At 34.1% G+C, this 22,140-nt stretch overlaps 1 protein-coding gene across 2 annotated transcripts in view; it reads left to right on the top strand.

Annotated features, from left to right (window-relative positions):
• LOC111148224 (sorting nexin 2) overlaps positions 1–17,675 on the top strand; it is a 52,724-nt gene extending 35,049 nt beyond the window's left edge. Inside the window, exons 8-16 of one of the 2 annotated variants that reach the window (XM_022504695.1) lie at positions 6,788–6,863; positions 7,840–7,953; positions 8,208–8,301; positions 9,723–9,928; positions 14,337–14,480; positions 14,928–14,939; positions 15,674–15,754; positions 15,850–15,921; positions 17,180–17,675. In XM_022504695.1, coding sequence (XP_022360403.1) covers positions 6,788–6,863; positions 7,840–7,953; positions 8,208–8,301; positions 9,723–9,928; positions 14,337–14,480; positions 14,928–14,939; positions 15,674–15,754; positions 15,850–15,921; positions 17,180–17,230 — 850 coding nt within the window. In that variant the 3' untranslated portion in view covers positions 17,231–17,675. The remainder of the gene's footprint in view (positions 1–6,787; positions 6,864–7,839; positions 7,954–8,207; positions 8,302–9,722; positions 9,929–14,336; positions 14,481–14,927; positions 14,940–15,673; positions 15,755–15,849; positions 15,922–17,179) is intronic. The other variant, XM_022504696.1, reaches the window with a different exon arrangement.
• Positions 17,676–22,140: the final 4,465 nt, after the last annotated feature.

Raw genomic sequence — 22,140 nt, 5'->3', positions numbered from 1 at the left:
TAAAGTAATTTTTCCTTTGAATTATTACTTCATGAACATTATTAAACACAATGAAAAATTGGGCTTGTGCTCCCTCCTTTAATTTTGTATAATTGTTTGACTTGAGTGCATAGTAGTATTAGTCATCTGTTGAGTTGACTGTATACTTAAAATCTGATATATTTGCTCTGCCTTCCTTTAGAGTACTTGACACATTTCCTGTAGTTTTGAAGACTTGGGTGTCACAGACTAAAAAGAGGAATGAATAGAGGGAACCTAAACCCAGAATCTTAACATTTATTCCTTCATTACTGTGCTAAAAATTGAGAATATAAATTTGAAACTCTCTTAAAGTCCAGCTTTTAGAACATAAGTTGGTAATTACCTACACATACAAATTTTCTAACTTCATAGGGTTTTTTTGTTTCTTATTTAGTCAGATTTGTTTATCTTAATTGAATTTGCTTATTCTTTATTTTCTCTTTCTGCTTAATATCAGTGGGTGTGGTAAGGTCAGACAAATTTTAAGGAGTAGTGTATTTATGTCCAGGATACACATTATTTTTTTAAACTCTTTTTAAGGCATCTTATTTCTTGGTTTTTAGTTATAATTTGTATACATTTTAAGAAAATGCCACAGAAAAATCAGGTTTGAACAATTACAATAAGAAAGCTAAATATGCAGCTTACTATTAGAGAAGACTTAAAAGATGAGATTATGTCTGTGAGGATTGCAGATACTCAGGAAAAGGACTTAAATTGTATAAAGAGAAGTTTAGGTTAGGCATTAGAATTGTTTATGTTGTGAAAGAGGTCACATAGACCGAATGTTTTTAAGAATAAAGGGTAAATAATGTTGCATTTTGATTTTGCTTAGTTCTTCTGAAAGTGTAACCATGACCCTTCGAGAAACCTTTCAAGTCCTATTTTTCTATGAGTAAATTTGAAATATTTCAGATGGCATGCTTGATAAGGAACTTAATGAAGATTTATTGTACCAAGGACATATAATTTGGTTCTACATTTCACCTTTCTTACAACTTGAATGCATTGCTTAGTACTTACCATAACATCATTTAGTAGGAAACATTGAGGAGAGTTGTAAGGAAATACTGGGACTTGACCTGCTGGATATTTGAGTAGTTTCTTCAGTGATAAGTGTTACTTGTTAAATGCCACTTTAGTTGACTTTGCAAGTTAAAAAAAATAATAATGGGAACGGTGTAATATGAGGGAGAAATTTATTTTGCATTAAAAATTATGACTTAAAATATAAGTGTAAAGGTCTACAAGCCGAGAGATTGGAATGCTTCTTATAAAGGCAGTTTTCTGTGGCATATTTTAAAATCTTAAAATTAGAAAACAGGCTTATCTGTGGAATACCCAACCTAGTTGAATCTAGTGGGTTAGGGAAGTATTTCTCTTTGTGTATACTATAACAGTTTATGTATTCATTTGTTCGTTCCACTCAGAAAATCTAGATGACTGTCTTGAGTGAAAGGATGACCATCTAGTATTAAAATACTAGAAGAGAAGGGGAATAGTTAAGAAAGTTAGACTTACTAAGGGAACCAGAAACTACTTCTAGGAAGAGTGTCTCTAAGATCCCTCTTGGTTTTCTTTGAGAGTGCTTCACATTTTACCTTAAGACCATATTGAGTTTATTTCATAGGTGAGGACCCAGTTCTGCAGATATACGCAGAGAAGTATAGAGTGGCATGAAAGAGTTGTAGAATTCTTTTTTTGTTGATGCCTATACTGCACTATACGGTATACACTATCTGCGTGACTTGGGGCAAGTTACTGAACTTGAATACGTTTTTACTTGTCTTACAGTGTATCAGGATTGTGTTCACTGCAAGCATGGAAAAATTCAACTGGCTTGGCTTAAACAGTTAGCATAGGTTAATTAGTCTACTCTTTCATATCAGGAAATATTTAGTATTAGCCAGTTCATCAGGAAGTCTTGTTGCTTCTTTCCACTATCTGTATTACAACCATTTCTCAACCGGTACGGTATTAGTCCAAATGCTGGAATTAACTTGAGTGGGCTCCTAATTGGCCTCTTTGTTTCTGTCCTTGAACCTCTATTAATACAGCAATCAGAGTCATCCTTTTGAAATACAAATCAGATAATATATCACCCTCCCCATTTCACTCCGTAAAAGCCAGAATCCTTATAATTGCCTACAGAACTTTACGTGACATTTGACGTGCATTGCTCACTCTGGTACCTCCTTGATCACTCTGCTCCAGGCCATGCTGATGTTTTGCAGCTCCTCAAAGGTTCTAGGCATTTTCCCACCTTATTAGTTTTTTCACTGGCCTCTCCCACTGCCAGAAAAGCTTTTGTTCCTGGGTATCTGCATGGCTGATTCCCTTATCTCTTTTAAGTTCAGGTGTTCAAGTATCCTCTTTCCAGTGCAGTCTTTTCTGATGGTTGGCTCTATTCTTAACCTCTTCTCTTTCACTTGCCACCAACCATACCTTATATACTTGATCACATTTGCTCTATTGTTCTATCCTTTCTTTTTCCACAGCTTTTGCCAACTTGTCATATAGTATATAAGTTATGTGTTTATTGTATTTATAGTTTATTACTAAAATACAGTTTCTGCTGATACACTGAGTGTTCAGAACAGAAAGTGACATGTAGTAGATGCTTAATAAATATTTGGTGAATGAACAAATGAATGTCATCAAAGATCAGGCTCTTTCTGCCTTTCTGTTCTCTCATTGTTAGCACATGTTTCAAGCAGGAGAAATATTTTTAACTTTCTTCCTCTGAATTTTGTATAGCCTGATTTATTTTGTCTTATTTTCAATGAGTAAATAGAAGTTTACAACCCTCAGTGATTCTTCTAAATTTATCAGTACTTTTCCTTGGAGCAAATGTGAAAAACAACTACAACTGATTACCTCTTGTTGAGTGTGATATTAACTTTTCATCATTTCCTTTATGTCTTCCATTTCTTTCTTCCTCTTCCGCCCCATGCCTCTTTTCATGTGTTCTTCCTGTATTTTCCTCTCTCTGTTCTGCATCCATCCTTTATATATCTATAACCTCTTTGACCTTAATACTGAATTGGTGAGTATTTACCAATACTTATTAATTTGAAAATGTATCTTTTGTTCAGTATCACTCATCACCAGGGAATTGCAGATTAAAACTATAGCAAGATACCACCTCAAACCTGTTAGAATGGCTAAAATAAAAACCACAAGAAACAAGTGTGGACAAGAATGTGAAGAAAAAGGAACACTCTTACACTGTTGGTAGGAATGCAAACTGGTACAACCACTCTGGAAAACAGTGCGAAGTTTCCTCAAAGAGTTAAAAATAGAACTACCTTATGATCTAGGAATTGCACCGTTGGGTGTTTACCCAAAGAATACAAAAACACTAATTTAGAGGGATGCATGTACCCCTATGTTTATTGCAGCATTTTTACAGAAGCCACATTATGGAATTAGCCCAAGTAACCATGGATAAAGAAGGGATATGTGTGTGTGTGTGTGTGTGTGTGTGTGTGTGTGTGTAAAATGGAATATTACTCAGCTATTAAAAAGAATGAAATCTTGCCATTTGCAGTGATGTGGACTGAACCAGAGAGTATTTTGCTAAGCAAAATAAATCAGTCAGAGAAAGACAAATACTGTATGATTTCACTTTATGTGGAAATTAAGAAACAGACGGGGGGAGAAAAAAGAGAGAACAAACCAAGAAACAGATTCTGTAGAGAACAAACTGATGGATACCAGAGGGGGTGTGGGTGGGCTGATGGATTAAATAGGTGATGGAAGTCAGGCATTGCACTAGTCCTGATGAGTGTGGAAGTACTGAATCACTGAATTGTATACCTGAGACTGTTGCACTTTGTGTTAACTGATGGTTAGCAGAGTGGGCTGGTAGGTAGGGGAATGGGTGAAATAGGTGATGGAAATTACAGAGGACACTTAACTATGATGAACACTAGGTAATGTAGAGAATTGTCGAATCATTGTATTGTACACCTGTAAGTATTATAACACTGTATGTAAGTAGACTATAATGGAATTAGAATTAACTTAATGAAAAACGTGAAAAGATACACATAAGTGAAAAAATACACATATGTCATAATATATGAACATAAGGATTATGAGGATAAAGGATAGTTTCATGGTCTGTAAGAAATGCAGAAATTGATAATGATACTAAGATTGATGTGAAGGAAGAAAAAAATGCAAATCTCTTCCTTTAATTGTCAGATTTAAAAACACACCACTTTCTAAAGAATTTTAGAATTTTCTTTTTTTTTTTAAGATTTTATTTATTATTTATTTGACAGATAGAGACACAGAGAGGGGGAGTAGGAGAGGGAGAAGCAGGCTCCCCGCCGAGCAGGGAGCCTAATGTGGGATTCAATCCCAGGACCCTGGGATCATGACCTGAGACGAAGGCAGATGCTTAATGACTCAGCCACTGAGGCACCCTAAAAAAGGGAATTTTCATTTAAAATGTGTAATTGAGGAAAGCAAAGTAGACACATTAGGTACAACCGCTTTGAAGACTAAAGTTCCATTGAATGTGATTACTGTCACATTTTGCAGATGACAAGCAAGTAATGATCATTGGTATTAAAAAATAATGACATTATAGTACATTTATATAATAGAATTTCATGTGGTAAATGAAAATGGCATTAGAGAACAATATTTAATGCTAAAGAAAGGTATCTACAACATACTGTTTTGTGTAAATGGGTACACAACTACAAGCATAACAGTGTAATATTTTTGTGAAAACCAAAGTTACCTGAGTTTGGGTGTGTAGATACTCACACTCCTAGAAAAAAACATTAAAAGGTAATTATCTCTGGAACAAAAAATTTTCTATGTTTCTGTTCTTAATTTTGATGTAAATTTAGTACTTTTAAAGAAATGGTTATTTGCTGTTTGTTCTGTGTAACCCTTAAGAAGTAAAATTTTCTGTCTTTTTTCTAGAATACTATTTTCCAAAATGATTCCTCAGAATACTAGTATGTGGTAGGGTGAAAAAAGGAAACACTGTAGACTGTTGAGTCTTGTTAACACACTGTTTAACAAAGTTAAACCAGGTTTATTTCCTGTAGGACTTCTCACAGTACTTAACATGCTACTGTCCAGGGGCACCAGGGTGGCTCAGTGGGTTAAAGCCTCTGCCTTAGGCTCAGGTCATGATCCCAGAGTCCTAGGATCGAGCCCCTCATCAGGCTCTCTGCTCGGCAGGGAGCCTGCTTCCCTTCCTCTCTCTCTGCCTGCCTCTCTGCCTATTTGTGATCTCTCTCTGTCAAATAAATAAATAAAATCTTAAAAAAAAAACAAAACATGCTACTGTCCATTATAACTCAGAGGAATATGTATTTCGTATATTCCAGACTGTCTTGATTGTAGAAACATTCTTTTTCCTGGAATACTGCATGAGACTAGTATTCCACAGAACTCACTTCGGAAAGCTGTTTTAGAATATAAGTCGTTTGAGGTAATTACATTTAGGTTTGAAATACTGGGATTGTTCCATGTTTGGGTATGACATGTTTTGTCTTCTACGACGAATAGCTTACACAAACTGCTCTTAGCCGGATGCAGTCTACACAAGTAAATAATAGTATTGGAGAACTTGGGTCTTAAAATTGTAAGTAAAGTTCCGGTGGGAAGATACCAACATTTCTTTAACACAAAATTAGTGTTCCTGTTGCATCTCATTTTTAGCCTGGTAATATAGGCAGTTGTTTATTTTAAGCCACAGTGTAGTTGTCCTGCACATATCTATTAAATGCTCTATTTCTGTGATAATGTTTTCGTGTGTGGGCTAATGACTTGAAGTTTAATTTGTTTAAATATATAAAAACAGAAGTTAACATGTAAGCCAGGATAAAATATTCATCTTAACCATTGTATAGAATTTGACTTCATAGAAGGTTACCAATGTTTTTCAGAAACTTTAGGCATATTTGATAATCTCACAATGAGATTAAAGAAATTACTGTTTACATTTGTTCCACAGGAAAAAAGGTACATTAAATGAAGTAAAATACTGTAATTGAAATGTAGTCATTAAGGAAAGAATGGTTTTTTTTGAAAAAATGGGATTAGATAAGTAATCAATCATTAAATGGTGGACCTTTTTTCTTTTTATGAAAGAGTGTTAATTTTTTATGGATGATGGAAATTTGGCCTTTTCCATTTTCTACTATAGGAAAACTACTAAAGTTGGGCTAATAGTGATTAATAATGATGTTTCCCTTATCATTTTTATTTTATGTGGTGTCATAAAAAAAGGAATCAAACTTTTAGCAAAACCCTTTTAAAAGTAGAATTTTAAAGAAAATTTAGCCACTGTCAAAAAAGGATCAAAGCTGATTTGATAATTTAAATCTCCTGACAAAGAAAAAAACTAGTAGTTTTACTGTTTTGGTAATAATAGGAATAATCAAAAATAGTTGATTGAAATATGTATAGTGATATATATATGTTGGGACTCTGAAATAATAGCTGGGAACATGGTGATGCCACTCAAAGATAAAATTATTCAACAAATTCATGTACCCTTTTACAACTCTAATACTTTGCAGGGTGAAGTTTGGTAAGTTAATCACCCTCCTATGTCCCCCACCTCCACGACCTACTGTGTCTCTTTTTACATAATTACGAATTTGCAAAAGATAAAAAGCTTTTTAATCCTTAAATTGCTTTTAAGAATCTAAAAATAAATTAATGTGAAGGCAGACTGAGGATATTGTTTTACCTAATTTTTATTATTATTTATGTTTATTCTTAAATCTAGGTATCTTCAAAGAACAGTAAAGCATCCAACTTTACTACAGGATCCTGATTTAAGGCAGTTCCTGGAAAGTTCAGAGGTATTATTTCTACTTTAAATTTTTATATGATATGAATGTTGTCATTATTTGTGTTTGTTACTAACTTTTGTAAAAATATATGTCCAGTAAATAGTTGGATTGGTAAATGGAATAAAATTATTTTTTTGGCTTAGTATTTTAATTAGCTTTAATTATTTAAATTACTACCAAAATATCTTCTTTACGTTGATAATTGTAGGATGATCAGTTTCTTTTTCAAAAATTTTAAATGACATTTAGAAGAATGACTTACAAGTAGTCTAATTCTAGTGCCCAAGTTGTTGCTTTAGGCATTAAGTTGAAATAAGTTTATTCGGGCCTTCTTTTAGAGACATTTGAGTGTGTTCATTTGTCTACATTCTAATATTCTTACTGAGGTTCTGAAATGCAGATTTGTGACTTAAAAGAGCTTAAATTATCACTGTGCTTCCCCTTATATTTGAGATGTTTGGTACATTTGGGGCTTGTCACAGTTTAGAATTTTAATTACTACCCTTTGAATTTAAAATAATTTATTTGAACCCCAGAATTTTTGAAAAACACAGAATCACGCTGTCCTAACTGAGCCTAAGGAGATTTTTCTCAAGACTTTCTTCTTTCCTTATAAACAAGTTTATTTCTGCAAGCAAACAGGTGGCCAATGTTAAGGTAGTTGGCAATTTCTTAATATATTTCGACAAACAGAGTGTTGTTCCATCTAAATGTAAACGTGCAGAAGAAAAGCAAATGGAAAGTCTATTTTTTAAGTTTTCCTTTGAGAGTGTACAAGTGGTGTATTTGAGAAATTAGATCTCACTATTGAAATGTATGAGAGTGGAGAAAATACAACCTCCTTTTTTCCTTTTTCTTTTCTTTCTTTCTTTCTCTTTCTTTTTTTTTTTTTTTTTTTGGTGGGGGTGTGCAGTCCCTTTTGTGCCCCGTTAAACCTCCAGCCTTTTAACCGGTTTGTTTGCCCTTATTTGTCATTCAATCCCAGCTGCCTAGAGCAGTTAACACACAGGCCCTGAGCGGAGCAGGAATATTGAGGATGGTGAACAAGGCTGCAGACGCCGTCAACAAAATGACAATCAAGATGAATGAATCGGATGCGGTAAGAGCTGGTTTTTCGACTTCAATAATGAGATGAATTAATGAGCCCCACAATTGCATTTTAAAGCTGTACAAGTAGAAAATAGGATATTAATTTGCTTATTGAGTTTAGTTCTCAGCCACATCAGTTGACTACCATGGTTATACATGGCTAATTTGTTGCTTTAAAACAAGGAATGTGCCTTGCTATTGGTAACCTAATTTACCGTGGTTTGTTCTTGCTAAATTAGCTCCATTTTTCATTTCTTTTCTTAGTGGTTTGAAGAAAAGCAGCAACAATTTGAAAATCTGGATCAGCAACTTAGGAAACTTCATGCTAGTGTCGAAGCCTTGGTCTGTCATAGAAAAGGTGTGTTTGCCTTATCTTTTTATGTGTTTAACACTGTAAGTTAATTCAAATATTTTATTTAAATTTTATTAAAATGAACATTCCAAGGTTTCTATAGAAGAGGCAGAGCAAAAGTTTAAGAGAAGGTTTTCTATTTGAATCTTGTTAATGTTTTTTTTTTTGTTGTTCTACTTTAGCCTCACTTGTAGTTGAGAAATCAAAAAATCCTGAGCTTGTAAAAATATATTTTGAATTTCAGGTTAAAACTGTTGTTCATTTGATTAACTCTGTTAAGCATACTTAGAGTTTAATGAAGGTGTCTTACTAGTAACTGATATAATTAAAAATACCAGATTAAAAAATTGATATTTGAAATTTATCTTTAAAATTTTTTTGTGTACCTGTATTTCATAGAATACTCTGAATTATTTTCTTCGTTTTTGAACAACATTATTGGAAAGTCTGGGGAGAGGAAGTTTGTAAAAAACTGATAGAAAATTTAAGTTGTGATTTTTTAAATTCTACCATGAAATGTTTATTGTTTTTTTAAGAATACAAGGATCTTAATGTTAGGTTTCTAAAATACTTAATAAGTAATTTACTGCCATTACCAGTAATCCATTTTAGTAAAAACAATTACAGAAATACATCAGTGCACTCATTATTGAAAGTAGTTTATAACAGCTTTTGCCATTTGTACTCTGTCTCTTAGGGAATTGCTTTATGGTTCTTAGAGAATTTTATGTAATGCAGAGCAGTTTCTAGGCAATGTCAGTTTCTAAGCAATGTATTATTAGTCATTGACATGTATTCTGTAAACATCTGTTTTTCTTTATTCAAAGTATCAGAAATGATAATGTTCAAAAATCTTTCAGAAATTTTTAGTATTTCTACTGAGCATTGTTTAAGCATTGTTGTACACACACAAAAAATAAGATTTCCATGAATTGTATGTATAACTTACCTGGCTTTTGTCTTGTTAGCTAAATGATATTTTCATTAAAAATTACAGACATTTTCAATTTCAACTAAATGTTTAAAGGCCAAAAAAATGTAATATAAATTGATTGTAAGTGTTCCCGTTGCATTCCGTATTAAAAATAAATCTGGTCTTTTGCAAGAATACGTAAAAGCAGTGAGCCCTTTAGAAAGAAAGGGGAGGCAGATTGTTAAATTATTAAATATCGTTCCTTCCCTGGGAATATAGGCAGTAGTTCTTCTTAGTTTTCCTTTAATGTTCTTCTTAACTCTCAGTAGAGCCCTGAGCACTTGGCATTTATGCCAAAGGCATTTTAATGACTGGTTATTCTACGTTAATTATTTTAAAATAATTATTTGAATGATACAGGAGCTGATAAAATTTAGGGGAAAGGTGGAAAAACCATAGCAATATTTAAAAACTTTACTAGAGAACACTAAAAGTGAATACTTTGTTGTTTCAGAACTTTCAGCCAACACAGCTGCCTTTGCGAAAAGTGCTGCCATGTTAGGCAACTCTGAGGACCACACTGCTTTATCTAGAGCTTTGTCTCAGCTTGCAGAGGTAGAGGAGAAGATAGACCAGTTACATCAAGAACAAGCTTTTGCTGACTTTTACATGTTTTCAGAACTACTTAGTGACTACATTCGTCTTATTGCTGCAGTGAAAGTAAGCTTTATTTGCAATCTTCCCTTGAGTTCTTCTCACTTCTGTGGTTTGGTTTGCGACAGTTTGGTTAGCTGGAAGGCATGTACTTAAGTGTTTAAGTTCCGTATTCTACCAGTACATATAATGGGTTCAAAATGATGATTCATAGCCAGATGTTTTCTTCTACTATGACTTGGACAGTGTAGTAAATATAATTGATGTTTTTAAGAGATCTAAGAAATGCCAAATAAGGTAAAACTGGTTAACATTTACTTTCATATTTTCATATATAAGTTTACAACTAGGTGGTAGCATTTATTCATTGTAGCATGAAATGATGAACTGAAACTAGCCATGGGTTCTTAGTAAAGGTATAATAGGAAGCAAAACAAAACCAGAGGTGATTGGTGCACAAGTATTGTTTAATGGTGGCTTTTAGCATGTATTTGGACTATAAGCAGACATTCTGTGCATACACTGAAGGGTGTAGTTACTGTGTATTTATAGATGGAATGGGACTAGATTAGATAATAAATTGTGTTCTCTAGTGGTAATGTTTAAGAATAAACAGTTCAGTTTTTGAGTAATTGGGAGAGTAATCGAGTTAACTAGTAAAAATTGGTACTCTGAAAAAAAAAATTGGTACTCTGTAAGTATCTCCAACAATCAGACAGTTAAACTGAGTATTACTTCATTCTGTGTTTCAGAAGGTACTTTAAGGTCTTGTTGCATCTTTTAATTATTGTTATGAGCATTCATTATCATGGGGTGGAGGAATTGGGAATTCACCTTTTATTGAAAATTAATGAGACCTTGTTCTTGCTTTCTTATGCAGAATTTTTTCAACTAAAGTCTATGATCAAGTTAGTATTCATCTGTAGTCAGAACATTGATACACTGCATATTTATTTATGATCCTTTTCTCAAGCTAATTGTAACAATTATTGCTAGGGGGTTCTTAGCACTTCAGAATGGTGATACCTTGGGTTTGGTAGATTACCAGTTTTGCCTGTATTTACTCTTAGATGTTACTCTTTATATTCCTGGTGGTTAACTTTTCTTTTCAGTTATTTGAAGAAGTTAATATAGAGGTACCTGGGTGGCTCAGTCAGTTAAGCCTCTGCCTTCCGCTAAGATCATGATCCCAGGGTCCTAGGGTCTAGTCCCACATCTGGCTAGTGGGGAGCCTGCTTCTCCCTCTCCCTCTGTTGCTCCCCCTGCTTGTGCTTCTCTCTCTCTGTCGAGTAAATAAAATATTGTAAAGGAAGAAGTTAATATAGATAACAGTTATTAGATTGTACTTCGCTATATATCAGCAGCTTGTGATAAACAAAAATCCAGTTCACAAATAATGGTTCCTGCTTCTCTCCTCCCTGCTCCCAGCCTCATTCCAGAATTCGCACTATCATGAGGGCTGCTGTAAAAAAGTTCGGGTGCCTTTCAAAATAACTGTGGGTCCACAAAGGCAAGCTGGGCAGTGTCTGTGAGAAGTGCCAGCTGAGAAGAGCTAACCTGGGAGGACACTCCCTGGTGGGAATGGCCTGCTAGTGTCCTGGGTGGTGAGCCCCCACCTGGGCAGGCCTCGTGCTGCCTAAATCTTCCTGTGTATTTTTACATTTTCTGAAATTACCCTTGGATTTATGTTTCCCAGAGTAACAGTGACACTAAAAGAGGTACCACAATCAACTGAGTTTGGGAGATAATATACAGTATCCCTGTCTTACTGATTCACAGAGCATTAAAATGCTCAGAACTGTCTCTCAGTAAAAAATAAAACATTTAACTTTGTTTAATATAGAGACTTCCAAATTCATACAAACAGGAGTTGTTTTCCATTTAATATCTTTTTACATGAATGGAACAGAGTTTGGAAAGAACTGAACTAGTGATTCATTGACTAAAAAAAAGTTAAAGAGCTGTGGTCAAGCTATACCTTGAGGTTGACTGAGCTCTTTTCATGTTGGCTTTGTGTTTTCTGCTGAAACCAACCCAGGTCAGCTGCACCAAGGAGTTGAGAAGTTACAGAATAGTGTGACAGGGAATTTTTGTGCTCTTTACATTTGGTTTGGTTTTTGTTTTAAACTGATTCGTTTGTGTTTGAAAAAGTGATACATGGACATAATAAATCCAACAGCCCAAAAAGGTCAAGTTCTCTACCCAAGACTGCTAGACTCTCTTTCCTTAAGTCAGATGCTGTTACATTCTTGTGTGTCTTTACAGAATTAGCTATGCACGTATGAAGGCTCTTTTTTTCTTCCCATTTCTCTCTTTCTCTTCCTCCCTCCCTCCCTCCATCTCTTCCTTCTTGAAGAAGGAACATACTATATGCACTGTACTTTGCCTACTTTTTTCATCCTTTTTATTTTAGAGGTGTCCATGTTGGGATATGTTGAGATGTTAAATTCTTTTTATGTTTGCATGGTTTTAGATAGCATATTAAAGTACCTTACATTATTTAATCAGTGTAGTTGTAAATACTGTTCTTTGAAAATAACTCTTCGGGCATAAAATACCTAGAAGTGGAGTCACTTGGCCGAAGGGTATATGAATTTTAAATTTCAATAGATACTCTCATATTACTGTCCAAAGAGATTATACTTCTTTGTACTCCCATCAGCATACATGTTGCTCCTTCTCTCACCCAATGATGAAGGTATTTTTTTGTATAAGCTTACATTTCTTTGGTTAGTTTGAATTTAAGCATCTGTGTAGATGATAAGCCATTTGTATTTTGTGTGTGTGTGTGTGTGTGTGTGTGTGTGTGAACTCTTCATGTCCTTTGTCCAATTTCCTCTTGTGTTTTGTCTTACATATTTCTAAAAGGTCTTTAATACTACTTAGCCCTTTTGTTTTTAATCATATCAAACATACTTTACTTTTTAAAAAAAATACTTATTTGCGAGAGCAGGCATATGCCCAAGCACCGGGTGGGGTGGGGTGGTTGTGCAGAGGAAGAGGGAGAGAAACTCAAGCAGACTACTCGCTGAGTATAGAGTCTGATGCAGGGCTCAATCTCACAACCTTGAGGAGATGACCTGAGCTGAAACCCAGTCGGATGCTCAACCATCTGCACCACCCATGTATCCAAAAATACTTTTCTGATGATAAATTTGAAACTTAGAGTACTTTGAGAATTAGAGTATAGGGCCAAAGCGGGGAAGGAACTAAGACCCTTTGAAATTCGGACCCTGAAGAAAGATAAATTTCAGCCATTTACAGTATTACCTAGGCCTGGCCTTATATCCAGGAAACACCTATTTTCCTCTTTGTACAGAACATGGCCTCTCGTGTCCAAGACTCCATTTTTTGACTAGCACTATTAAATAGTAAACTCATTGCCTGCATTCTCATGTATTGGCCTTCTGTGAATCACTAAAGTAGGGACAGGGGTTGACAATAATGGTTTTCAATGTGTTTAGCACTAGAACTCTTGATAAAAAGAATTCTCGCAGGGAATCTGAATTTATAAAACACATCAAATACGTTTTTAAACCAAACCAGTAGATGTGTTTCCCAGGGAGTTGAAAAGCCTCATTGTTTAGCTATAAGTAATCAGCATCCTTTCGGGACTCCAGGAGTCTGAGCAACATACTTTCAGATTCACTGAATTGCAGTGTGATATTAATTAAAATTACAGTTGGAATGTCTTGATAGGCCAGGAAAAATGTTTCACAACTGCAGTCTTGTCTAAGCTAGACCAATTTGTATATAAATGTGTAACATAAATATGTCCCGGGGTCCTGGGATCGACTCCTGCACTGGGCTCCTTGCTCTGTAGACTTTGGAACAGATCAAATTTGGATTCAAATCCTAGCTTCGTCACTCTATGAGCATGGATAAATTAACTTCTCTAAGCCACAGTTTGCCCATATAAAAGGAAGAAAATGAGATCTATATTAGTGGCCATGAAATAAAATGAAAAAAATGTAGCACATGAAATGCATCTTGTATATGGGTTTTGTTTTTTGTTTTTAAAGATTTTATTTATTTATTTGAGAGAGAGTGAGTGAGTGGAAGAGCAAAAGCAGGGGAAACAGTAGAGGGAGAGGGAAAAGCGGGCTCCCCACAGAGCAAGGAGCCCAGTGCGGGAGTCGATCCCAGGACCCCGGGATCACGACCCAAGCCGAAGGCAGACGCCCAACCATCTGAGCCACCCAGGCGCCCCTTGTATGTGGTTTTTGTTTGTTTATTCAGAGCTATTCTGTTTCATCCAGTCATAGGAGCCTTTTTTAATTTTTGTTTTTAAGCAAATGAAAATGGATGTTTCTTTTATATCAGCATGTTTATTTTCATTATCCCAATATCTGAGATTAGTGTGTTAAGTACTTGCTTTTTTGTGTTTGTTTTTAGTAGTATCACAGCACTTCTCGTATTTTGAAAGTATTTCGGTGTTACTGTCACTTGCTAACATTATGTCCTTCACATACAGGGTGTGTTTGACCATCGAATGAAGTGCTGGCAGAAATGGGAAGACGCTCAAATTACTTTGCTCAAAAAACGTGAAACTGAGGCAAAAATGATGGTTGCTAACAAACCAGATAAAATACAGCAAGCTAAAAATGAAATAAGAGAGGTGATTAATATAAAATGCTTTATTTACTGCTTTACTCAAATTTTTCATGAGTCATTCATATATGCATAATTTTTCATAAATTTTTTTCTGAACCATTCAACACTAGCCATTTTTCCATAATTTTAAGAACTGTGTTAGAGTTACTTTAACATTTTGATCATCATTAAAATCTCCAGAGCCCTTTGGTATTTCCACATGACTATGGAATGGATAAAGAAGCACACAAGGAAAAGATTTAAATTAACCTTTAATAATTTCTTTTGAGATGGTCAGTTTGATTTCAGTTACTTACTTTATGTCTAAGAGTAGCTTTAGAGCATAGACTTACCCCACATTTAGCTTTCCAAGCAACATTATCCCCCATATATATGTACTATATATGGTATTTTAGTAAATTTATATAAGTTTATTATAATTTATACACTTTTTTTGCCATGCTTCAATAAGGAAATTGAAGAGGTAGGACAACCTTTATATTACTAAAAGTAAATGTACCTGCTCTTTGAAGAGTATGTACCACTGTTTTGGTTACATAGTGGGAAAATATCATTTCATTGCTTTAAGTCTTCAGTTATTTTATTTTAGCTACTCCATTGGTCACTAATCATAATTGTTTTGTTGTTTCTGTACTGAAAATGTTTACCAGTAGGTCTTCAGTAAACCATAATTCCACTTTTTTTTTTTAATCTGAGCATTTAATACAAAAATTGTTTTTAAATGTTTGTTGTACGGTTTTCTTAATTTAAAGTATTTCCATGGGCATATAAATTGTGGTGAACATGTATTCTTGAGTTGGCAGAATGTTGTTGATACATTATGAAACAATGATATCAGAAAGAAATGATAAAACTACCCCAACACTGCTAAGTTGATAGTGAGTTTTATATTCAAAAATCTTTTCATCTGTCTTAGTCATATTTAATTAAGCTATGAGGATTGTAATTGATTAAGTACTAGAATATCCTAATCTTGAGTATGTGTCTGACAGTGAAATATTAATGAAAATTAAGCTGATAGGCATTTCTAGTATTGAAAAGTTAGATAAAAGTTTGAATGATCCTGATTGGGCTTTGCCATTATGGAGCTTCCTTAGGGTTTACAGAAATTAAATTAAATGAGTGGTCGTGACAGCTAGTTCTATACTATTTTCCTTACAAGAATTAAAAATCTGCATTTTTGTTTGTTTCTATTAGTGGGAGGCAAAAGTACAACAAGGAGAAAGAGATTTTGAACAGATTTCTAAAACAATTCGAAAAGAAGTGGGAAGATTTGAGGCAAGTATAATGACGTGGTCCTTGTTTGCTATGATTTTGTAGTAAAATCAAACTTAGTTTTGTACTGATGGACTTTCTTCTTTATTGTATTACAGAAAGAACGGGTGAAGGATTTTAAAACTGTTATTATCAAGTACTTAGAATCATTAGTACAAACACAACAACAGGTAAGCTAATTTTTTTTTATAACTTATAACATACAAACTTCTTCTAGAACTTACTTTTGGTATACTTTTTCATTTTAAAGATGTCAGTGAAAGAGAGTTTTTAAATTTAATGGAGGAATAAGGAACAGATTAGAAAAAAAACTGATGATCACAGAAGAACATGGTAGTTAAATTGGAAACTCTCAGGTCGTTTTTGCCTTTACTCCTCAACTCCAGTTGAGATACATTTTTCCCAGATTAAGGCAAGGAGAACGTTGCTGAACAGCGTTTCCCTTTTTCAGTCTTCCTAGAAGGTTTTATTTCCCCAGTGATCACACCTGTTTTAGTAAATTCTTATAATAAATTCTCTTCCATAACAGAACTTAAAAACTGGCTTTTTTAAAGCTTGGGGGTGGGGTTTTTTATTGTTGTGATTTTTATTTTATTTTGTGTGTAGTAGGTGGTGATGGTATGCCACAGATGGTATTTGTTTCCTTAACTAGAGAATAGAAGACCAGCTTTTAATTAAAATCTGTAACAAGATAATATAAATTTGAGTAATCAGATTATTTGATGTCATGAATTGAAGAATTTCTTTATCCAGCTTTAAAATATGTGGATTAGGAAATTGCTTATATAATATATAATAGATTGATTTTTAATTGAGAGATGACATTATACCTTTAAATTATATTTACTCTTTAAATACTTCAAAATTTATGTGAATTTGTTTTTAAAGGAATTGTTTTAAATATAACTTTACTTTGATTAATTCTGTGGACTGCAGAAGAAACTGGCAGCAGATTTCCTTTTACTCTCAAACACATGTCCCTTTCTTGCCTAATACTTTTTTCTTCCACCTTTTTGCCATTGTTTTTTGCTAGAGTAACATAAAATGTGAATATCCTCTGAATACTATGTTATCACTTTAAATTGGAAAAGTTCATTGCAGTTTTATTATTTAAGGTATTCTCACTTAATTTACATTAACAGTCTGCTTACAGAGTTTTGCATAAATAAGATCTTAAATTGTGAGGTTTTTTAAAAAATTTTATCATTTACATCAAAAACTGAAATTAGCCTATAGTAATTAACATTTTAAATAATTTATACTTGAATTACATTGACAGACTTCAGAATGGGAAGTTTAAATGATCCCTTATAGAACTAGACTTTAGTAAATGTTAATCATTGTTAGGTTTTTTAAAAAATACTGTATGGTATATATGCATGTAAGTGACAAAAAGATAATTAGAATATCTTTGATTATGATCCGCAGCTGATAAAATACTGGGAGGCATTCCTGCCTGAAGCCAAAGCCATTGCCTAGCAAGAAGATTTCTGTTATGAAGATCTTGGGTGTTTGTTCCAGTTATGCTGAATTCCGCAGTGAAATCATTTAAAACCATCTAAATAAACCACTCTATATTTTATGAATTACATGTGGTTTTTTTATATACATATATATGTATATATATATATACTCTGACATTTTATTACAAGCTGCATGTCCTGACCCTCTTGGAATTAAGCGGACTGTGGCATGACGTTCTGCAATACTTTGCTGAATTGAACACTATTGTGTCTTAAATACTTGCACTAAAAAGTGCACTGCAAGGCCAGAAAATTTTACAATATTTTTTCTTTACATTCTGTAGTGTGTTCACCCTCTTTATGAAGTGAATTATCAATGCGTTGATTAATGTTCACTTATATATTCCTGTACAGAAATTATGATTTTGTGATTACAGTAATAAAATGATATTCCTTGTGAATTATTAGTAACAAATTATTTGGGTATGTAAATATGTTAGAGAGCTTTTAAAAGCATTTTTAATCAGAAGAAATTTTTGCTTCTGGATGTACATAGGTGATGCTGTGATCCATTAAGTTTTTCTTAGTAGACAGAAAAAGCTGAACTCTTTCATTATAAATGATGAACTGAGGGTTAAGTTCTCTTCTGAAATCATCATAAACCAAAGAACATTTATCTTTTGATTCTACTCTGGGGAATGCTCTTGTCTTGAGTAAAGGAGAGAATGAATACTTTCTTTGATTGTTTTACTCCCATCCCTATTACCAGTGTCCAAGTTAGGAATTAGGGAAAAAATGTATTTGTCTGCTTCTGTTACAAGTCCTGTGATTTTGCTCAACTTCTTATCTTCAAAGTCCTAGACTTCGCATGTATTTGATTTATTCTTTGCCTTTTCTTTGTTTTCCATTTTAAAGTAGGTAAGATCATCTATGGTCGTACCTGACAAAGAATGGTACCATGCTGAAATTCCCCATGATTTGTTGAAAAAACAAGGATAACGTAAAGTACATTTGAAGTAAAATGAAATTTGTCTTTGGCATCCTTCTTAGTGATTCTGTATCTTGTTCAGATGGCTGTTACCTAATCCTTGATGCTAGGGAAAGTTTTAACTTGTGACTGGCATCAGAGTTTTCATTTTTTAGAGTGTTCTTAAAGATGCCCCTCTTAAGCTTACCAGCTCCATCTCCCAGCTCAGTCAAGTATGGTATGTGGAACTGAGCCCTCTCTAGCACTTTATTGGATACATATATCAGAGTATTCTCAGGATATGTTTGCTTCCACCTGTTCCAGCTGAAGTTTAAACCCTGCAGTAGACATTACTGATTTTTAGACTCCTGGAACTCAGAAGAGTACCTAACACATAATATATTAATAAGAAAGACTTGATGAACAGGAAACAAAAATCCTGGAAGATGCAAAATTATACATGCTTCCTTAAGAAGAAGAAAATGAAGCAGAAATAGGACTTCTCCTGTTGCTTCTGTTACAAATAAGTTAGAAACTTTTGAGAAATGAGCAGTTCATCATAATCTATATCACAGGCTATATTGTTGTACCATTAGTACCAAGCAAAATCTACAGTGATGTTCTACTATTGCATCCACCATCACATTACTTCCAAAGGTACAGTTTACATAGTAGGTTAATAACTTAGTTACTCCCGTCAAGATCTTCCATTCCTCTGTGGTATGTTCATTAGAATATTCAGTACCTCCAAATAAAATAATATTTTCATTCTTGATCAGGCCGAAGAGAGTAACAGCCCCTGACCCCGTTCCAGACTTTCTCTTAACAACCTTCGCCAAAAAAAGGAGTCTGTTGGAAATATTAAGTAAATGATACAATCCTCTGGTAGTTACCAACCTTTTTAGTATCTTCAACACTCAGCCCACCTCCACCTATCAATCTCCACATCCATTCATGTGACTAAAATACTTTCACTTCAGTAAATAGAACAAGGGCATTAATATTGCTGATAACATAGTCTTTAGTATAGGTCTGATTTTTTTTTTTTTCCTTAAGCCAGATAAAGAAGGACTAAACCCGTTCAAGTGGGACAAGCTGAACCTGGAGTCAACATACATGTGTACAGTCTTGCTTCTGTCACTTTGTAGCTACGTGATTTTGGCCTTACCACATAAAACTCATCTATAAAACAAGGGTATAAGACCGATTTTCCTGAAGTGCCTTTCCACTTTAAAATAGTTTGCTTAAAATACCAAACTTCAGTATCAATATTATTCTATTAGGAAATCAAATTTTAATTAAAATCACCTATTAATAAAACAAGGCTAGAACAAAAATAAGTCAAAATAAGATTTCTAAAACCAAAAAGGATGTTTTCCTGATGGTATTTTGACAAGCTATTTTCAACTATCCAGCTCGTTTTATACATGCATATATATTTATAGTAACCTCAAAATACCCTTGTTTCATTGTTGCTCTTCTTTAAACTTTTTAATTTTAATATCTGGATCTAGTAAAGTTTTACAAGTTCCTTATACAAGTTGTTTCATGAATGGTCTTTTAAGAAGCCTTTTTTAAAAATGAGGTTTTTCTGGAGGAATGGAATCAGATAAATAGAGAAGGAAGAGTATATTCTCTTAAAAAACGCTTCTTAATGTCTAAGGGAATTATGAAGACTTCCATTTTTCTGTCTTAATGCGTATGACTAGTTACAAATGGCTACTTCACTTTCCTTGTTGTGTCTCCCTGCTTGGGTAGTCTGTGACTCACAAGAGTCAAGGATGGACAGCAGAAACTCAGTAATAGTAACTACTGATAGGCTGAGCAAAAGTCTTCTTGTTTTCAAGGTAGTGAGGAGGAAAGAGTACACGTGTAAAAAGTCCATTCACTGGCTTGGGAGCTGTGCAGGCATTTTCATATCCTGTTCCTTAGTCTGGAAATGTGTGTATTTCTCCATGGGATGTAGTGTGTGTTTCCAAGTATTGAAAAAAGACTTTGAAAAGAACCACCATTCCCTTCCTTATCTGAAATCTAGAGTCTGATTAAGTATCATTGCTAACTTTCACAGTGAAGGATTTGGTTTCAAGTAATAATGAAGGTAAATGGTTGACCAGACAGAATTAGCAAGAAGAGGGGAATGACGAGAGTGATGTAAATACAAGCTAACCCCTCTGTTTTTTTACAATCAGGGCTATGAAGAGAGGTCACAGTCATCTGTGGATGAGGTCCATAAGAGTTGAGACCAAAAAAAATGCAATGTGAGCCACATAAGTAATTCTGAGTTTTCTATAGCCAAATTTGAACAAGAATGAAAAGAGTTAAATATTTAAACCCAGTAGCTCCAGAATACTATTTCAGCATGTAATCTGGTATATCAAGGATTACTGTGATACTTTACCTTCTGCTTTTCATGTTAAATTTTTGATATCCAAAAGTATTTTACCCTTTCATTACCTCTCCATGCACACTAGCCGCATTATAAGTGATGAGTTGTCACACGTGGCTAGTGGCTAGAATACTGAACAGTGCAGGTTTGAGCAACGCTTGTGGAGATGGGGGCCAACAGCTGGTTTATTTACAATCTCATATGCAGTGAAGAATTTGAAGTGAGATAAAAGGGACTAGTGGCTGTTGCTCTCAGGTATGATCTAGGTGCAAGACTTCGCAGCTTAGTTCTTGGCAGATACTGGATACTTGGTATCCACTGTGCATAAATTGTAGCACTGTGTTGCCAGAAGCCACTAAAGACTGTAGTACAACTTCTTCCTCTTACTGATGAGCAGATCCAGAGCTTGAATCCTTAGGATTGAATTGATTTTTCCTGTTTTCCCTCTGTTAACCATCTGTGAACATTCATTCTTGAAAATGTGTGGTAAGCTTTTCAAGATTCCTATTCTAATCATTAACATATATAATTCGAGGAAGTCCTCTGGCATACAGAGAAGTCATTTCTTCAAACTGTTAATTCAGAAGTGGCTAAGAATAGAAGATTGTACAAAACAAGAAAGTTGTGGCTTGCTGTCTAATCTTTTAACGTATGCAAAGAAATTAAAAATGCTTACCTTCCTTTCTCTTGTCACATACTTAAAAAAAATTCTTTAAGGATTGAATAATTAAAAGTATTTTTTTAAACTAACTGGGTCAAGTGGAAACTTTGTAATTAAAGCCAATTAAGGTGAAACTGCCTGTTAATACACAGGAAGTTTTTTTTTTTTTTTTTTAAAGGCCAGTTAATGGGATAAACTGCTTTTAGGGAGTACTTTGAGAAAAAAGAAGGTTCTATTTTAAATTTATATATTTACCTATGTAACTGTTTAATAAAAACTAAAATCAGACAAAATTTAACAAAACTAAACAATAAATTGCCTTATTGCTTCCATAGTCAAGTCTCGAGTTATCTCTTGATTTTAACTTACATTTTCCAGTTTTTTATTTCAAATGTTCTCACTACATAAGTGTGTGTGTATTTGTATGTGTACATAAATATTTGTGTACATGCATCACTGTAGGCTTTTCAAACAACTTAGGTTCTAAATTTCAATTAAAAATGTTTCCCTGCCTCCTGCAGTTGAGACATAAAACAAACTTTTTATGCTGTCATTTACGTTGCTTGGTACCATTATTTTACCAAGACTGACTTGAGTTGATTCTGTTTCTGAAATGTATTCCCTTCTTACTTTTTCTCTCCCAGAGCCCAGATCTTGTGACCAGATACCAGAACTGTCTTAAGTCTCCTGCGAAATACACATTCTTTCACTCCCCGTATACTGTCAGTCCGGCAATCTACTAAAATTACCTTTCTAAAGAATTCTTGCCACAGTACCATTCACAGAATTCCTCAGTAGACCCCCCCTTACAGACTACAGATACAGTTCCAAATGATACAAAATCTGGTCTCAAACTACTGCCTGTCCTGGCCTTATTACCCTTTACCTTTGCTTTAATCACATGCTGCTGCT

The sequence above is a fragment of the Enhydra lutris genome, unplaced genomic scaffold (assembly GCF_002288905.1).
Source record: "Enhydra lutris kenyoni isolate GAN:26980312 unplaced genomic scaffold, ASM228890v2 scaffoldscaffold19, whole genome shotgun sequence".
In the NCBI taxonomy this organism is placed as follows: domain Eukaryota; kingdom Metazoa; phylum Chordata; class Mammalia; order Carnivora; family Mustelidae; genus Enhydra; species Enhydra lutris.
Note: the sequence above shows the minus strand (reverse complement) of the source record. Positions and strands in the feature narration are given on the sequence as shown.